At 38.5% G+C, this 18,633-nt stretch overlaps 1 protein-coding gene across 2 annotated transcripts in view; it reads left to right on the forward strand.

The window, feature by feature from the left end:
• Positions 1-18,633, forward strand: part of LOC137342071 (mediator of RNA polymerase II transcription subunit 13-like) — a 228,941-nt gene that overhangs the window by 176,777 nt on the left and 33,531 nt on the right. Inside the window, exons 8-16 of one of the 2 annotated variants that reach the window (XM_068005704.1) lie at positions 3,348-3,510; positions 5,687-5,788; positions 7,904-8,638; positions 12,330-12,567; positions 14,861-14,963; positions 15,109-15,230; positions 17,350-17,443; positions 17,784-18,004; positions 18,224-18,429. In XM_068005704.1, coding sequence (XP_067861805.1) covers positions 3,348-3,510; positions 5,687-5,788; positions 7,904-8,638; positions 12,330-12,567; positions 14,861-14,963; positions 15,109-15,230; positions 17,350-17,443; positions 17,784-18,004; positions 18,224-18,429 — 1,984 coding nt within the window. The remainder of the gene's footprint in view (positions 1-3,347; positions 3,511-5,686; positions 5,789-7,903; positions 8,639-12,329; positions 12,568-14,860; positions 14,964-15,108; positions 15,231-17,349; positions 17,444-17,783; positions 18,005-18,223; positions 18,430-18,633) is intronic. The other variant, XM_068005705.1, reaches the window with a different exon arrangement.

Consider the following 18,633-nt stretch of genomic DNA (forward strand, 5'->3'; position numbering starts at 1 on the left):
GCTATTTCATGCAGGAAAGCTATTTGCACACGAGCAATAATCTTGTCAAAAAGCTGCAGATTTTCCATTTTTTTAACCCTGAATATAAACTCCAGACTAATACATAGTCTCGTTATTCTAAATGCCCTGTTCACATGGACTACTTTATTATTTGAAACAAGCTTACCCTCCATAAACTTGAGTGTAATTGCATTTTGTAACTGACATTAGATTGCTCTATCAAATTAGTGGTTAAATGATTTTTAAAAAATATTGTCGTGCAGACTAAAGTAGATTGGCCAAAACATGATCAGAGTATGAAACAGTCACTGAACTAACATTGCTTCTCACTCTGCTGTGTGGTTGGTTCAAGATTTGGTAGTTTCAAAATATCTGGATTTTGAGTGGAATTTGTAGGTTCACTCAGCACCTATTGGTGCACAGAATGATTTTTAGATATTAGTAAGCTTTTACGGCCTCTAGTGATAGAAATCGGGTATTGCACAGTACTCTTTACTGATTATTTTCCAGTGGTGTTTCTGGCAGTAGACTAATTTATTATCTGAAGTTCTAGATATGAAGTTAGTCCTCGACAAAAAGTGCCAGAATATAATGGAATGGCAAATTCTAGTTGAGCAGAATTTTGTTCAGTTATTATTAAATCATTGCCTCTCGAGTTCAGAAGAGTATAATACTAAGAAACAGAAGTGCACCCCACCTTCATGATAATCAGACGGAAGTATTTTATAGATGCTCTAACAAGATGGTTGATGTACTGAGTGGTCGAATAGAAAAGTTGCAGGTGACTAGCTTGTATAACAAGCTAGGAGTTCTGCTTTAAAGGTGCATCGTTGACTAGACCTAATTTCTGGAAAAGCTGGGAAGATACTGCTCTGAAAACTCTCTTCTAGCTACCATATTGGCTGCCAAGAAAATTCACATTCCAGTCTGATCTCTGCTACATGACAAAATTTGCAAAGGAATTTTTGTGGGCAATTTAATATTTTTTGCTTTTTTATTGCCAAGGTTTGTGATAGTGTTTTATGTTTTCAAGGGGATATGCAAATGTTGAACATGTAAAGTTGTGTCACAATTTGTTTACCCAGATAGCAAAAGTCTTTCACTTTTTGTGAATCTATCTCCACAACCATGTTATTATTACTGGTACTGTTAGCCAGTATGACTGGTTCAAATTTCTAATATTTGTGATGGTACATCAGGAGAAGTAAAAATTCTCCTTCCATCAAAGAAGCTTCAAACCATTTCCTTGGGTTGAAGAAGCTTAGCAAAATTCTTCTTGATTGAAAATCTGTTGTGTGTTGTAAGTGAAGTATACTTTATCAATTGTAAACAATTTTACAACACCAAGTTATAGTCCAACGATTTTTATTTGAAATCTACAAGCTTTCGGAGGTTTCCTCCTTCCTCGGGTAAATGTTCAGGAGCTCCTTGAAGCCTACGCATTTATACATCACAGAACAATACATGGTGTTTACAGACTGCCCCTGCAACTGCCCGTTACCAAGGCAATCACCGTGTTCAGACAGAGAGGTGTCACCTACAGAACCCCCAAATACACATTCAACAAAAAAACAAACAGGGAAAAAAAAAGAGAGGGGCAGAAACATCCGGAAGGCAGAGAAAGCCAACAAATGACCCATTATATTAAAAACAGATAGCTTTTGTTCGCTGGTGGGGTAATGTGTAGCGTGACATGAACCCAAGATCCCGGTTGAGGCCGTCCTCATGGGTGCGGAACTTGGCTATCAATTTCTGCTCGACGATTTTGCGTTGTCGTGTGTCTCGAAGGCCGCCTTGGAGAACGCTTACCCGAAGATCGGTGGCTGAATGTCCCTGACTGCTGAAGTGTTCCCCGACTGGGAGGGAACCCTCCTGTCTGGCGATTGTTGCGCGGTGTCCGTTCATCCGTTGTCGCAGTGTCTGCATGGTCTCGCCAATGTACCATGCTCTGGGGCATCCTTTCCTGCAGCGTATGAGGTAGACAACGTTGGCCGAGTCACAGGAGTATGAACCATGCACCTGGTTGGTGGTGTCCTCTCGTGTGATGGTGGTATCTGTGTCGATGATCTGGCATGTCTTGCAGAGGTTACCGTGGCAGGGTTGTGTGGTGTCGTGGACGCTGTTCTCCTGAAAGTTGGGTAATTTGCTGTGAACGATAGTCTGTTTGAGGTTGGGTGGCTGTTTAAAGGCGAGTAGTGGAGGTGTGGGGATGGCCATAGCGAGGTGTTCGTCGTCATTGATGACATGTTGAAGGCTGCGGAGAACATGGCGTAGTTTCTCCGCTTCAGGGAAGTACTGGACGACGAAGGGTACTCTGTTGGTTGCGTCCCGTGTTAGTCTTCTGAGGAGGACTCATACGCTGCAGGAAAGCGTTCTCCAAGGCGGCCTTCGAGACACACGACAACGCAAAATCGTCGAGCAGAAATTGATAGCCAAGTTCTGCACCCGTGAGGACGGCCTCAACCGGGATCTTGGGTTCATGTCACGCTACACGTTACCCCACCAGCGAACAAAAGCTATCTGTTTTTAATATAATGGGTCATTTGCTGGCTTTCTCTGCCTTCCGGATGTTTCTGCCTCTCTTTTTTTCCTGATGTGGAGATGCCGGTGATGGACTGGGGTTGACAATTGTAAACAATTTTACAACACCAAGTTATAGTCCAGCAATTTTATTTTAAATTCACAAGCTTTCGGAGGCTTCCTCCTTCGTCAGGTGAACGATGTGAACATCGTTCACCTGACGAAGGAGGAAGCCTCCGAAAGCTTGTGAATTTAAAATAAAATTGCTGGACTATAACTTGGTGTTGTAAAATTGTTTACAATTTTTTTTTCCTGTTTTTTTTTGTTGAATGTGTATTCGGGGGTTCTGTAGGTGACACCTCTCTGTCTGAACACGGTGATTGCCTTGGCAATGGGCAGTTGCAGGGGCAGTCTGTAAACACCATGTATTGTTCTGTGATGTATAAATGCGTAGGCTTCAAGGAGCTCCTGAACATTTACCTGAGGAAGGAACATTTACCTCCGAAAGCTTGTAGATTTCAAATAAAAATCGTTGGACTATAACTTGGTGTTGTAAAATTGTTTACAATTGTCAACCCCAGTCCATCACCGGCATCTCCACATCATGGCTATACTTTATCAGCAATAAGATAAGGCTGACAAGTTCCACTTGTTTTTTTTAGATTTATCTATTTATTTCAGCTTAGGGAAATATTTATTATCTCATGGCTGGCTGTGACATGTCGTATGTTTAAGCAGGTATAAGGTTAAAGATTATCTGAAGTCCATCCCAAAGATTATTGGTTGTTGTCACTGTATTTTCATGTTCATTTTTTTTTGTTGTAAAGCAGGTGATGGGATTGCACAGACTGTCATCAGTCATGTGAGTGGACAAGAAGGAGCTGTAAATGCATCAAGCCCAAAACATTCTGGTAAAATTCCTCAGAAGGTAACCAACCAGATGGTTCAGAAAGTCTGGAAAGAATGCAACTTGAACAAAACACAACTAAAGTAAGTTTAAATGAGTGTGATGTGACACAGAATGATTGAATGTTAGTTAGGCTCACAATTTCACTCATCGGCCTGGAATTTCCTGCATATTCGCACCCGGATACACGTGCAATCAGGGTGCAAATTAAATTCACGACTTGAGTGCGCAATTTTTGGCTTAAGTGAGTTGCGCACATTAAGTACAATAGGCCCAAATCTCCTGTATCTTGTACGATCGTCTGTCAATCCCCCCACTCATTTATCCACAGCATCCTGAAACTTGAAGTAGTCACCTTTTGTAATGCCATATATTTATTCTGCACCTTTGCAGTCACCGCTTCAAAAAAAATCTTACTGTTGATCTACAGTCCTGCATGCCAATTCCTCTTTCTCCTCACCTCAGCTAACTCACTCCTCATTGTTTTAAAAACTGCCTTCTTCCAATCTGGTGCTTTTGTTTTTGTATTGACTTTTGCCTTTTGTATTTGGACCATATTATTTTGTGGTCGCTACTCCTGAAGTGTTCATCCACATTTAACTGATCTATTTTGTTACTAATACCTAGATCTTACAATGACTCTCTCCCTATTGACATGCAGACATACTGCTTGATGAAGGAGCCCTACACACATTTTAGGAATTCCATTCCTTTTTCTGTGTTCACTGCCTCCCTGTGTCAATGAATGAGTGGGTAATTAAAATCTCCTAGAACAATCCTTTTAGTTCCACTGATCCCCCCCCTGATCTGTCTACAAGTTTCCTCTTCATTCCCCTCACACATTTAGGGGTCTGTAGTATAGCCTTTGTTAAAAAAAATCTTTAATCACACTGACTCTGTCTGAACAATTTTTTGGTTTACATTATTCCACTACAGCATGTATTCCCTCCTTCACCAATATTGTGAATCCTTCTTTTCTATTATAATCTGCAATGTTTATTTTTCACTACTGTCCAGTTTGCAGTCAAGTTTTTAGTTTATTAAATCTACATCTTTCTCTGACTCAATTACTTTTAGTTCTCAGTTAATTTCCCACATAGAGCTGTGCAATTGTTGCTCTTGCTTGCATTTAACATTACTCATGTTTCCTTGATTTTTTTTTTGTTCAAATGAACAGCTCATTCTTTTATCTGTCTTTTCTTTGCTTATAGCTGGTCGATTTGACTTTTTCTCCTTTACTCCCTTTATTTCATTTGCATACTTTCCCTTTTAAACTCTTTTCTGTTTCTAAATTAACCTCGTCTGTTTCTACCAGAAAACTATATTAAAATTCTGGAAAACCACTCTGTTGCCAGAAACATTCTGCTTTTTTCCTCCTTCTGTTGAGCTTAAGGCCTAGAAATTGGGTCTCGTAGCATCCATTTTTCCAGGCCCCAAAATGGAGTTTCTAAGGCTCCAAAATGGCGGACCGCTAGTTTGCAACCCGCTGTACTGGGTAAGGACAAAATAGAGGCATCCTTTACCCATACCTAGGTCGTTTGTTGGCTCAAATCAGCTAACTCGACACAACAGAAGGTTAACCATTGGACTTGCTGGCTATTATGGTTCATTACATTTTATCTTTACCAACTACGTCTTGAGGGGACTATGTGGCATTTAGTTCAAACCAAATGTGTTGTAATATTTGCCTATTTTGCAAGCAGATTGAAATCTGTGCTCTTAGAACATTTTGGCACGTGAACAGTTGCCATTTCCCAGGAAAATGGCATAAACCCATCCAATGTGGACTTCAAAAGTGTGATCCATACTTCGGCCTCTATAGTGTGATGTGGGCAGCTTTGTTCACTTCCATTTAAAATCATTAGCAAGATGATATCCCACATATTTTTGCTTTACTTAACAAAATTGACTTTCAATAAAAGAGACCAAAAGAGATCACTGCAGAAGCACCCTAAATTTGACCATTTTTCCATTGCTATTAAGTATTTTTAAAAATCCCGCTGTTGGATTTAATTTTATGCTCGTTAAAGCAATGAACAAATACAGAATTACTGCTTTTGTATGTGTTATAAGGTTTATGCTAGCAAAAGAATGCAGTATTAATTGCACTAAAACATTATTTATAAAATGGAAACATTCAACCAAAATAAGCAAAATTTTATCTTTATGCCGTGCCGAGTTGATTTGTAAAGTTGAATATTTTAAGAGATATCAACAGCACAACTGACTTGGTATTTTTTTAATACACATGTATAAAAGAAGACATTCAACTAGTGAAAATTCTGAGGAAGAGGTGGCCAGGAATGCTGCTTCCTGGGATTTTACAGAGCCTGGCCAAAGAGTAAATTGTTCATGTTCAAGGTAGGCTATCTCTCTTCATGTAGCAAACAAACTATATGCATTGCTCTGCATATATAAGTCCTATGATGTGACTTTTTTCCATACTTAATCATCTGGAAGTGCACTGGTTTCTAACAAATGTGCGTAAACATATTTTCAATATTCTTCTCTCCCTACTCCCCCTTTACTGAAGCCCAAACACCATATAGAAACCTCTGTGGATGGATGAGGGTGGATTGGACAGTGGATTTTTCCCTGCTCTGCCCCCTCCCCCTCTCAACTGCATCAATTCTGTTGGTTAATCGATGACAGCAGAAAGTATCAGTCAAGCGAAGAAAGCTGGACAAGTTGACTACTTCTTCCTTCTCTCTCTCTTTGTCCCCCCTCTCTTCTTTTCCCACCCCCCCCAATCCCCAAAGCTCCTTGAGAAGGAACAGTTCTCCATTGTGAGGTGAGAACTATGGAAAGTCAGCAACTGAGTAAGTGAGTTTGGTTCTTAGGCAACCTCAGGGTTCAAACTCATTACTTAATTTAGGAGACAAGCGCTGAACTGCTTGAAACAAAAATATTTATTATGCTTAAACTTAAGCTGTCAGGTATTGCATAACTTGTACATCAATATTGTGAACTGTCAATGTTTTTATTCCTTTATGAAGTTTATCTTTAGTCTACGCAAAGCAACCAAACTTGACCCAGGAAGAACTGATTGTTTCTTATTCGTGCAGCATCCACAATCAGTCAAATAGGATATTAGTACTGTAATATTGTCATGGTAATATTTCAGCAAAATCATGAACTGACCAGGTAAAAATGTCAAATGTAACAGTAAAAGTTGTGAGCAGTGACATGTATATAGTAACGACTCTCTCACGCTACTCTTCACTTGGGAGGAATTATTGCAGCATTTCCATCTGCTGTGACCCTTTTCTGTTTTTTTTTTAAAAAGCAGGCATTAAAATCAATTAAATGTTGTGATGCTTGTAATAAAGAATATGGCCTTAGAAGTTATCATCCATTGTTTGGGGAACAATTGCCTTGGGACACTGTGTCCATTTAAAAAAACTTGCTTTACTGCATTCTAATTTTGGTCAGGTGACCTTCCATTTGGCCTCTATTGCATCATTGCTTTTTCTTCTTTTAGTAGCAGCCAAGAATGCTATCCTTACATGCCCATTAAAATCTAATTTTTCTGGTTATGGTCTTCTCCATCTGTAAATTGATATAATTTAATAATAAGGCATTCCTGAAAGTTCTGCAGATCTTTCTGGAAGTGCTTTCCTTATAAGTTTTTGTGAAGTTTCATTTGCCTATTGGTTACTGTACTTTCTTTGGCCTGTATTTGCCATACATCAGTTATCGGTCCATCAAGGCCTAACTGGGCCTGTCTATTCCAGTTGATTCAACTTCAGCCTTTTGTTCATTGCAGCTTGAAGATTTGTTTTAAATTTAATTGATCGCCCCCAATGACACATCAACCTGTGGTCTATTCTGACTTTCAGAAGTGTGATGCTACTCCAAACTTAGCATAAGGGCACATCCTGACATTCGGTTTTCTGGAAGGCTGTCCTGGTGGACTGTCCCAAGTTCAATCCCTTCATGCCAAATGGAAAAACATGGCATCCCTATGTCAAGACCATAACTATAACATGTTGAGATAAGAGCTTGGTAGTTATGAACTCACATCTGACTTTGGCAGGACTGGTGATTGGGCACCATCCCATAATAACCAGATTTGTGAAAGGGGCCTTTATGTAGCAGTGCTGACTGGCTGAAGCTGAATGAAAATCGACAATGTTTTGATTATAATCAACAGAATGAACAACTGCAAAATACTCAAATACTTCACTGAACAGACAAAATGCTTGTGCTAAGTCTCTCAATGTGTTAGGCAGTTCTTTGGTATATTTCTATTTCTATATGGAGGTTGAACAAATGCGGTTTGGTTGCCTGCTGAAGATGCGATTTCTCTCTTTAATACTTTGAAAAGATGTTTAACCTTCTCATTCAGAGTTCTCACCCAATGTTGTCTTCTCAATTATGTCTGACGTGATGCTGCTTGGAGTCACTTTTGAATCTATGCATTGAGCGTTCTATTATTTTTGACAGTTGCCTCTGAATGTTATTTTTATTTTTCAGGCAAAAGCTTCTGAAACAACGAAGTACAATGGGCACAAACCGCCCTCCATCCATCTCCCAGCCTGGCTTTAATACTGGGCTTGCTTCCGCTTCTTCCTTGCCATCATATGCCTCTTCTAAGCACAAAACAAATGAGAAGCAGGAAAAGGGAGATAAGCAGCAGAAAAGACCTATGACTCCATTTCATCATCGACCCTCATTAACAGATGAGCTTTGTATGGAGCAGGACCCTACAGGACAGAAGCTTGGATTGGTTGGTATTGATATCTCCTTAGAAATGCACAGCAGTAGGAAGTATGGCAAGCCAGCATCTGGGCCTCCAGGAAACCAGAGCAAGCCACTAAATTTGAATCCTATGGATTCACCACATTCTCCCATCTCTCCACTTCCACCAACTCTCAGCCCCCAACCGAGGGGTCCAGAGGCAGAAGGTTTGGAAGGAGCTCCTGTGCCCATTAATTCATTGCTGTATAGCAATGGTCTAGAACTTCAGGCAATCCCCAGCCTTGATGATAAGACTGGGCTTTTATCACAAAGACTACCGCCAGTGCCGGAGGTCAGCGAGACGACTTTATATAATGGTATCACTGCGCAACGTTTGGAGTCATCGGACAAAATCTCATGGCAGTGTTACAAGACTCCTACCCATGTCGAGGGAGAGTTCAGGCCACCAGAGCTGTACTGTGACAGATGTGACAACAAAATGGATAATCCAGATGGTTCAGCACTAAGACGGTAATATTTGTGGAATACTATTTGTATTTAAGAATTATTTGACTTGTATCTTTACTGCATCTGAGATTTTTAAGTGGTACATAGAAGTGCGATTTGCTTTTTAAAAATGCAGATAATCCATGACCTACCTAATAGGAGTTCATAGGTTTAAATCATTTATTAATTGTAAACACAAAGTATGCTGCGGTACTAAAACAGATGTTTTACATTAACTAAGACTGAGTGAAGATTGATGCACAGTGACTAGTGAATGGAACGATGAACAATTAACTGATTAGGTGAAATGGTAAATAGGCACTTGGACTGTCTGTTGTTAGGCAAAATTGCCTCTTGCATATAAATTCTATTATTCAAACCTTTGTATGCTTAACTGTAGTAGATGCATCCACATTTTCATCTGTCTTACTGAATCCAAATTGACAGTTGAAAGGAAGGTCTTTTAACTTAATTATCATTACGGTAACACAAGTAACGTGCTCCAGAGCCAGCTGTTGCCAGTCCTAGTTATTTTAGTATTATTTGGCATTGCACGAACAGTATCTGCATTTTCTGCCCCTTTCCACTTCCTCCCCCACTCCCACCCCAAAAAAAATAAACCTAGTTTTTATAATGTTGCATAGCATATCTTTTGTTTTGGTAAATATGAAACTCTGTGATAAGCAATACCTGAAAAATTCCAATTTAAAAATTGTCATAGTGAGCATATTTACCGCATTCTTACTGTAAAATGCTGCAAAATCTATTCTGGCGTAAATTTCATTGCCAGATGATTTAGACTGCCTTTAAATAAGGATTTTTAGTCATGAAATTTTCACAATGAATTTGAGAAAATATGTAATATTATGTTATGGTTTTACTATTTGTCTTTTTGCAAATTTTGTATGTTGCTGGGAAACCACCACAAATTACTTATTGCTATTTATAGAAAATAATAGCATGAATTTCTGAGGAATTCTAATAATCCAGAGAATGAGAGGACTTGAGTAGAGAAGCTGACCTTTTGAGGTGGAAGGGAAGGGATAGTAACTGGGAAAATGAATGAGAGGAAATTGAATTGGGTTGCCTTAATTGTGTAAGGAGACACAAGAGATGGTGAAAATAAAATAGAAACTTTGCAACAAAAATGGAGAAAAGGGGAGTGACTGCCTGGAAATTAAGTGCAAGTGGATACTTCTGAAGAAATAGGGATACATATTAGCTAATGAAGTACTGTGCCAAAGGGACATGGTTACTATGAAAGTTTTTGCAAAAGCTTACTTATTTTGCGCAGGTCATTTTTATCTCAATAATGTGCAGGTGACCTGTGAAGGAAAGTTTAAGGAAACTGGAGTGGGGGCTGTGTTTGTCAATGCATTATGCTTTTAAATGTAAGTTTATTTAGTTTAAATTTAAATGTCATGATTTAATTTAAGATTGGGTTTACAAAAGCTGGGTGGGGCGAACTTCCCAGCATCTCAGCTCGGTAAGGCAGTAAATACTGATGCCATGTAAATGAAGATCCCAGGTTTGGTCTTGAGTTTGTGCTGAGTTAACTGGGGTCAGCTGAGGCCATGGTTGGACCCAGGTCTCCTGGGATAGGAAACAGAAAATCGGCCAAAGTTATTGTGAGCCAGTGAAGTCTGCTGGAAGGGCATGAGTATACATTGGGTCATGATAGGATCAGCCTCGCCTTTGATGCTCCTGCACTTGAATAGCCTGGCAACACAGGGTCTTAAGTTCTCTCCCTGCATCTGACCTGCATCTAGCTCTCCTCCCACTGTTGCTTTATGGTTTGTGTGTGTGATCCAGGGAGATTTTTCCTCCCTCCCTGTGTGGAACCACCTGCCCCTATTTTTTGCCTGCCCACAGCATGATATTTGAGGTCAGGAACTCTGGAGTATCATGAACACAAACCTTTATTCTACCACTCAACAGCCCGTTAGAGCTAGAATGCAGTATGCAATCCTACCTTGAGGCTATTGTGATTTCAATCTTCATTCGTATTTTTGTTGTTCTTCACTTTTTTTAATATATATTCTCGGGCTCTGGGCATCGCTAGCAAGACCTGGCATTTATTGCCTATCCTTAGTTGCCCTGAAAAGGTGGTAGCAGTTTGATACAACTCAGCGGCTTGCTAGGTCACTTCAGGGGGAAGTTGAGAGTTAACCACATTGGTATGGGACTACAGTTACATATAGGCCAGACCTAAAGGACAGTCGTGAACCAGTTGGGTTTTTCTGACAATCTGACAGCTACATGGATACATTGCTGATGCCAGGTCTTTTTTTAAACTGAATTCAAATTCTCAGAGCCATGGTAAGATTTGAACTCTCTCATCCTCTGGGTTATTGGTCCAGGCCTCTGGATGACTAGTCCAGTAACATAACCGTTACACGTCCATCTCTTTCCAATTTCGAAGTGTTCCCTGGCCAACTTTCCATCTAAACTTAATTGGTCTGTAATTTAGGTAGAACCAAGAGAATCATCTTGAGATAAGATGGCTTTCAGAATGTTCTTGAAAGTTTATACTGGTAAAATATGAGCATACAAAATTGACAGACAGGAAAAGACCAGCTGGTCCATCAAGCCTGCCCCACACCATGATGGTCAGAGCATCATGACTAAACACTTCTTCCCTCCCCCGCAGCTGTGTAATCTCCTGGGAGAGGCAAAAACCCAAGGTCAATAAGGGAAAAAATACTCTGGAAAATTACTCTCCAACCCCCTCAGGCGATCGAAATAGGACAGAATTATCTTTCTTGATCAGGAAGGAATTGACGCTGTACATTTGCAGAATTACATTTGCTGTTTGCCAGCCCTCTGGCACTTTCCTTTTTCCCTATTTAATTTTTGCATACCAGTGCCTTTTCTATCACCTGCCTAGTTTGTTTGACACTTTGAATCTTTGCCATCCATCTGCGCCTTGTCCTCAAGTTTGGCTAGTTTGTCTGCTACCTGCTTTCATTCTATCGTAGCTGTTGTAATATTCCACTTGACTACTTCTGTTGCCATTTCCTCTTCGGTTGCCTCTTCATTGAAAACTGAGGCAAAGTATCTATTCAGCATCCCTGTCATTTCAGTAACATCTCCTGTGAATTTATCTTGCTCATTCTTTCTGGCCTGATCCCTATCTTAATTTTCCTTTTTATTACTTGTGTGCCTATAGGATGGGGTACTATACTATTTCTTTTTATATTGTTTGATATATTCATTTCATATTTCCTCTTTGCCTGTCTAATTGTCTTTTTAACCTTTATCCTAAGCTCATCATATTCTTTACTGATGCTGACTGACCTGTGCATGTCCAGCATTTCTTGTTTTTAATGTGAAATGTTTCTTGAGTTGCAAAAATTGATTGATTGGAAAATAAAAAATCAAGTGGACAGAAAATAACTTTGACCATGTATAGATTTGAGTGCAACCTAAACCAATTTAGGAATGTACATTTTGATGTATAGTTTTACCTTGTGCAACTTTCCAGAAAGATATAAGCATAACATGTATCAAGAACTGCTGATTTTCAGAAAATAAACCCTTTCTATTGTGGCCAATGTAACACTTTCATGCATACAGCATTCATTAGACAGTTTGTGCTTCAGGTTTTTAAAATTGCCTGTCCCTGATATGTACCCTCATTTTTATTGAAAAACTTCAAACCAGATGTTTTCTTAATGTTTCAAATTCTGTTAAGTCTTTTGCTTTTCATTTTTAGACTTCTAGCACAACCTCATAAACGGTTCAAAGTTTCAGAAGAGAGGATACAGATACACATCCAGGAAATTAATTACCTGGACCCAACTAGACTTATGCAGCAGCATGGCGAAGGTCCTGGGGAACTTAATGACCCGTATACTTTTGTGGACGGTGATATTGAATACAGCTTTACTTCTATTAAAAAGTATAAACTTGGGTCTGAGAAAGATATGACAAAGAAATCCCAACAGAACAAGGTAATATTTTAAATTATTCCCGAAGAACATGTATCCCACAAAATGGGATGCAGCTGTGCAGGTTCTGTAGATAGGCTTTCTTCATTTATTTTGCTGCTGACTTCTACAGTTCATATCCAAGTTGTGAAAGACTGAACATATAGGAAACTAAATTGCTTCTGATAGTTGCCCTATTGTACCTGTAATGTAAGTGGGACAGTTCTTAACTTTGAAGGAGGATATTTAAAATCTCAATGCCATAATTGATTCTCTTTGTATGTATTTTATCATTTTATGTATTTGAATCAAAAGGAAAACATCTTCACATACCGACCCTCATTTTAGGTGCAACGTTTTTCTCAAAAAATCTAGCACATCCCTGTTTTTCCAATTACTGAGGAAACTGTATTAAAATCCTACATGATCTTTAGGTTTGTTTTAGATTGCTGTTCTATCCAGGAGCATATTGTGACTTCAGGCATATATTCACAGAATGCCCTGGCATCTAAAGGGAGTGGTTTATATGTTTTGTTTTGTAGATGGCTGCATCTTTTGACTTTTTGGACAAGCTTACTGCATTGATAGCAATAGTATTACCCATTTGTTCTTACTGACTTTATTCTTCAGAACAATAGATGACACCATAATCTTTTCCATGTGTCAAACCTAGCTCTCCAGTAGAGATTCCCCAAAGATGAACTATTAATTTACATTTGTTGACTCTGACTCTTCTGTATTTTTTCTGCCCTTGATCTGGTAATTTATGCTGAAGTGGAAAAGACTGGAAATTTTCAGAAATCCAGATGTTTGAAGCATAAGCTTTATGTACATACAATCCTGTTATTGAGTCAGCTGACTAAAACTTGTTTCTCATTTTTGTCAAATATTGATTGAATAAAAAGTGTTTATTGTGGGATTTAAATAGGACACAAAGTAATGGAGTGTGTTTTGGCAAAAATGCATTGACTTGTGCTTGGGCTTAAGGTCCAAGTATGTATGTGGGTGGCAACATTCCTCACAAAGGGAGCAGGAATTATTGCAGAGTCATCTCCTTATTTTAAGTTTTCTATTAAGTTTTCCAATATTTCAATAGAAATTGATGGTTTATATATTGATCATAGTATACTGGGTGTGCGATAAACATATGTAAGCCTAATTATAAAAAAGGTGAGAGACCTAATCCAGGAATCATAGATCAGTTAACCTGACATCACTAGCATTCTTCTGTGTTGATCTAAAGAGCATAGAGGCTGCAAGGTGTAATAAGCATGGATTTAGGATCAATAGGTAATGCCTCATAAATGACTAAAATTCTTTGAGGAGGTAATTAAATTAATTGGCAATTCAGGGGAAATAATATACTTAGATTTTCAGAAGGCATTTGATAAGGTTCCAGATAAGCATCTTGCAAGAAGATTAAGGGTTATATTAAACTTGCTTAACAATGGAAGGCATAACCCAAAAAGAAACCTCGTTCGAGGACCATGATTACAGGGGTTCTGCAAAAATGTCATCTGTCCTCTATACTTGTAATATGAAATGGGAGCAAGTGATGAAAATAGGAGATTGATGGCCTGTGTGTGCATCTGAAACATTAAAATGGATGGGCCAAGGAATAGCAAAAATTTTGAATGTAGGTATGACATTTCAAACCACAGACTTGAAACATACATCATGAAGGGATATCTAGTGAAAGTATGCATTCATTATATTTCAAAGCTGTTATCAACAAGGTTATTCATATACTGGATGTATCCCATTTGAATAGAGTCAAAATAAACTTTTCTGACTGTATCAGATCACAGGTGAGGCTGCATTTGGAATAGTTTGGGAAACCAGTTTTGTGCCCCCTACCCCTCAAAACCGTGTAATTTTGAAGATAACCAGCTAAGAGCAACAGATTTTCTGGATGCCAACAGGTTATTTAACTTGGGCTATGAGCACACAACCATAAAATTGATATGCCTCAAGTCAGACTTGTTACAGATTGTGGATCATTTAAAGCAATTTGTTGTGTGTTGATTAATCTCTCCTTTTTTAAATGAAACATCTGGATTAAGGGTTCAGAGGTTAAATATCAGATGGATAGAATGGAATAAATCATAGAACCTGATTTGTTCCTGAACTTGTGGCACTACTATCATGCCAAGAAAAGCAGCTAGTCTGGAATATTTAATATGCAGGAAATATGTGGAGGCATATATTCTGGAGTTCGAGTTGGATATAATCTGCAGCAGTTTATTTCTGTCAGTGTAATTTATATATCTTGCAGACAAATCAAAAATATTTCAGAATACATTGTTTTCTGTTTCAGCTTGAAGATGGATTTGGTACTAGGGAAGCTCCAGCGAGTCACGCTACACAGTTGCCTGATGGGAAAGATGCCATGTCTATTTTTAGCACTGCTCCAAAATCAGGTATCCAACATTCCTTATGCGTTTAAGAGCATCTGATGCTTTCAAGAATGACACATGCAATCAAGAAAGAGCACTTTACAAGATAGTTTATTGTATTTACCAAGATAAATAGAGTTTTAGAATGCTGATTTTTTTTTTCCTTTAGAAACACGACAGTCTCCAACAGGGCGGACGGTTCCCGCAAGCCTCACGCGAGAGACTGATCTGGTGGTATCTTTGAATGATCTAGACAATCTTTTTGACAACTCTGATGATGAGGAAAATGGGGTAAGTGCATGCCTATTTACAAAAGTCAACACACTCAAAGTGACCTTCTGTTTCTTTATGATCAGTTGCTCATGAAATTTAAATATCACTAATTGATCTCTGATGTTCTTGGCCTGTTTGAAGAGTATGTAATGCTGTACCTTATGCTGCTTAAATAAGCTCCCAAACACTGTTGACAATTCAGCTCATCTTGTGGATATGAATGAATCCATAAATTAATATATCATTGTGGAAACCGGCTGTGAACGTTGTTTTTACTTGGCCTCCCAAAAAATGGTTCCATATTTATACATTGAAGTATTAAAACTAATCAAATGCCCAAAGTGAATTGCGCCTCATATTGTTACGATTTGGTTCTGTCATTTTAGTAGAATTAGATTATTAAAGTTGCTGCTTTAGTTTATGTCTCGATTTAATGTAAGAAAATAGCTAGTTAAGCAGTGAGATAATATGTTGGACTATTTTCAACTCAGCATTACATTAATCACGAATGGATAGCGAAATATTATGTCTATTTATCTGTGTGTATTTCCATTTTTATGAAGCAGTTAAATCATTTGATCAGAATTTCAAATAGGCTATCGAATCTGATCTCATAAAATGTTACACTTATCTGTTTTAATGAGATTTCCATATACCTGAGCAACGATTTTCTCTGAAATGTTGGTTGAGCTGAAAATTGGCGATTTTTATGACTAGAGCTTTGCATTTTCAGGTTTTATTGACTTTTTCCCCCTCTGGAAAGTTCCCATTTTTCCCCTTCAGGCTATTTTGATTGAATTTTTACCTTTTTATTGTTATCATTATCTTCCAATAAAAACCAAGTCTTTAAAATTTATTTTACTTGGATTTGAACTGTAAGTGCTGCTTCGGGCTTTCAAAAAGTTAGTCCAGCAGCTTGATGTGTTGCTAAAGTATGGAAACCCTCATGCAGATGCTCTGAAGTAGCTGGTGGACAACAGGAGATGGGCAGATACTCAGAATGAAAATGGAGCCCCTGTTTGGAAGCCTGCAGCCCCTTGCAACTGCATGGAAGCAGCTGGAATTCTTGCCTACTGACACACAGGATTTATCTTGCACTGAAGTGTTCCATCTCTTTATACCTGAGCTGCATTCCGGGGAAGAAAATCAGAAATATGGTGTCAAACCCAACTCCTTATTGATATTCTGACTGAAGACGACGACAGAAAGGCCGTAGCCATGTTTGGAGATTCCTGGAATATTTAGTGACAAATGGGGAACTACTGTTGGTTGAAACCTGAATCATGAAGGCTTTCATACAGGTGACAAATCCTGATCTGTTATACAACTGTTCTGGCTCTCCTACAAGAAGATCTTTAATCCCAATTATCTGATGACAACTGCAAGTGTTTCATTCTTTCACAACTCGTGAAGAAAGGTCAGCTCCACGGTGAATTTGCTGGTCTACATGGGAATGCTAGCCTCAGATGTTGCTATTTCCCCGTTAGTTTTCTGTCCATTGCCGTTTGATGTGCTGCCAAACTTAAGCCAGGTTGTCTTCTAAACTCTCTGCATTCTGCTTAGTCCTGCTGCTAATAACACAAATTCTCAGACAAAGCCTATCTTCAGAACAGTCAGCAAATGAACATAGGGCCGAGACCGCATAAAACCGCCTCACAAGACAACTGAAGAGTTCTGCAGAGAATATCAGTTGCAAGTTTGTACTATTTGTGATTACTTTTACAGCTTTGACACAGCTCTATTTCTTGTATGATTGCTCCATGAGGAATTGCATTACGACAGAGCTAGAAATTTCAATTTTGAGAGGATTAGAAAACAAAAATTACGTTTGTAAACAGTTGAGCTTTTCATTTTTTGTTGCTTCAACTAAAAATAAATCACAGTTGAGTCCTCATGTAATAATTCTGCATGTATAAGCTTGCTCATACAGAGAATACATTGGGAATAAATATTGCTGAAATGCACACAACTTTTTTCAATCATTGCACATTTGACCATTTTTTGCCCCACAGTTCTTACTCATTTTTGATGGGTCCAAACTAAACCTGAAACATTAAACTGATTTTTTTTTCAGAAATCACTAAAAACGCATAGCTTTATTTATGGTTTATCAAAAGAATACTTCTGTCTGTTGCAGATTTCTTCCCCATCACGGTCTAAGCAAGCAAATGTAGGATCAGAAGACAGGGCTGTTGGAAAAGAAGTGAAGACTGCAGGGCCTTATCCTCCAAGTAAGCACCTCTGGTGTTTGTCGACATTTTCCATGTTCTGGTCCTGAGAATGTTACAAATTTTAGAACTTGGAATATTCAGAAAAAGTAGAATTTAATGTAATTTGTAGGTACTATTATAAAAATTGAGTGCTTTTTTTTTAGGAATATGTTCAGTATGAAATTTTTAAACATTGCTAGGGTGGAGTTGGTAATAACTTATTGAGGAATATAAAGTAATAATGAGACCGATATTTATAGCACTTTCTGGGTAGTGGGTGATGAATTTGAAACAAGTGATTTATGAATTTAGATTTGTCTGCAATAACGAACAAGTGTTTGACAAAATTGGTTTCCTTCAGCTGTTGCAGACCTGCAAAGAATGTTTCCTACCCCTCCATCTCTGGAGCAGCATCCAGCATTTTCTCCAGTAATGAGCTACAAAGATGGTGTTAATTCAGAGATGCCTGCAGGGATGAACAGTGTAGAGAATCCAGTAGGCAGCGTGACTGCAGCCCAGTTCACAGAATTCAAAATGGAGGTGGAAGATGGACTGGGCAGCCCTAAGCCTGAAGAAATAACGGTCAGTAAAAGAAAAAAAAGTTGAATGTTAAGGCGATTCCATGGAAAAAATTGTAATCAGAACTTTCTGTGTATTCTTTAATATTTTTTTAAAAGGCACTATTCAAATTTTACTTTTGATCCAGGCTTTTAAAAAATCCTGAAATGATGTATTACTTTGTCCTTTTGGTTACTAGAAGTATATTTCAAAATTACAGGCTTATTTGATGCTGTGTTACAGGATTTTTCTTATGTACACAAACCCCCAAAGGCTAAGGCTTTTGTTGGGTCTTCAATGTTTGCACCACTGAAGGCAGTACCCAGTCAATGCCTTACCCCACTGAAAATACCAGATGCCTGCATATACAGACCATCATGGGCTATTCCTCCTAAAATCGAACAACTGCCTGTACCACCACCTGCTTCATTAATTCGGGATGGATATGTGTAAGTGCTGGAAAACATTTTTCTCAAATTATAGCTTTTAGAATCAGGTGTTTAAAAACATTGGGATGTTGTGCACACATGTATGCAACTGGAAGGCACTGCTTAAATTGAAGATAATTGCAAAATATTTCTAATTTTAGAAGCTAAAGATTGGAAGAATGGTCTTCTCTTAACTCAAATGGTGTGTGAACACAAGTGTATAAT

This window comes from Heptranchias perlo, chromosome 25 (assembly GCF_035084215.1).
Source record: "Heptranchias perlo isolate sHepPer1 chromosome 25, sHepPer1.hap1, whole genome shotgun sequence".
Taxonomy (NCBI): Eukaryota; Metazoa; Chordata; class Chondrichthyes; order Hexanchiformes; family Hexanchidae; genus Heptranchias; species Heptranchias perlo.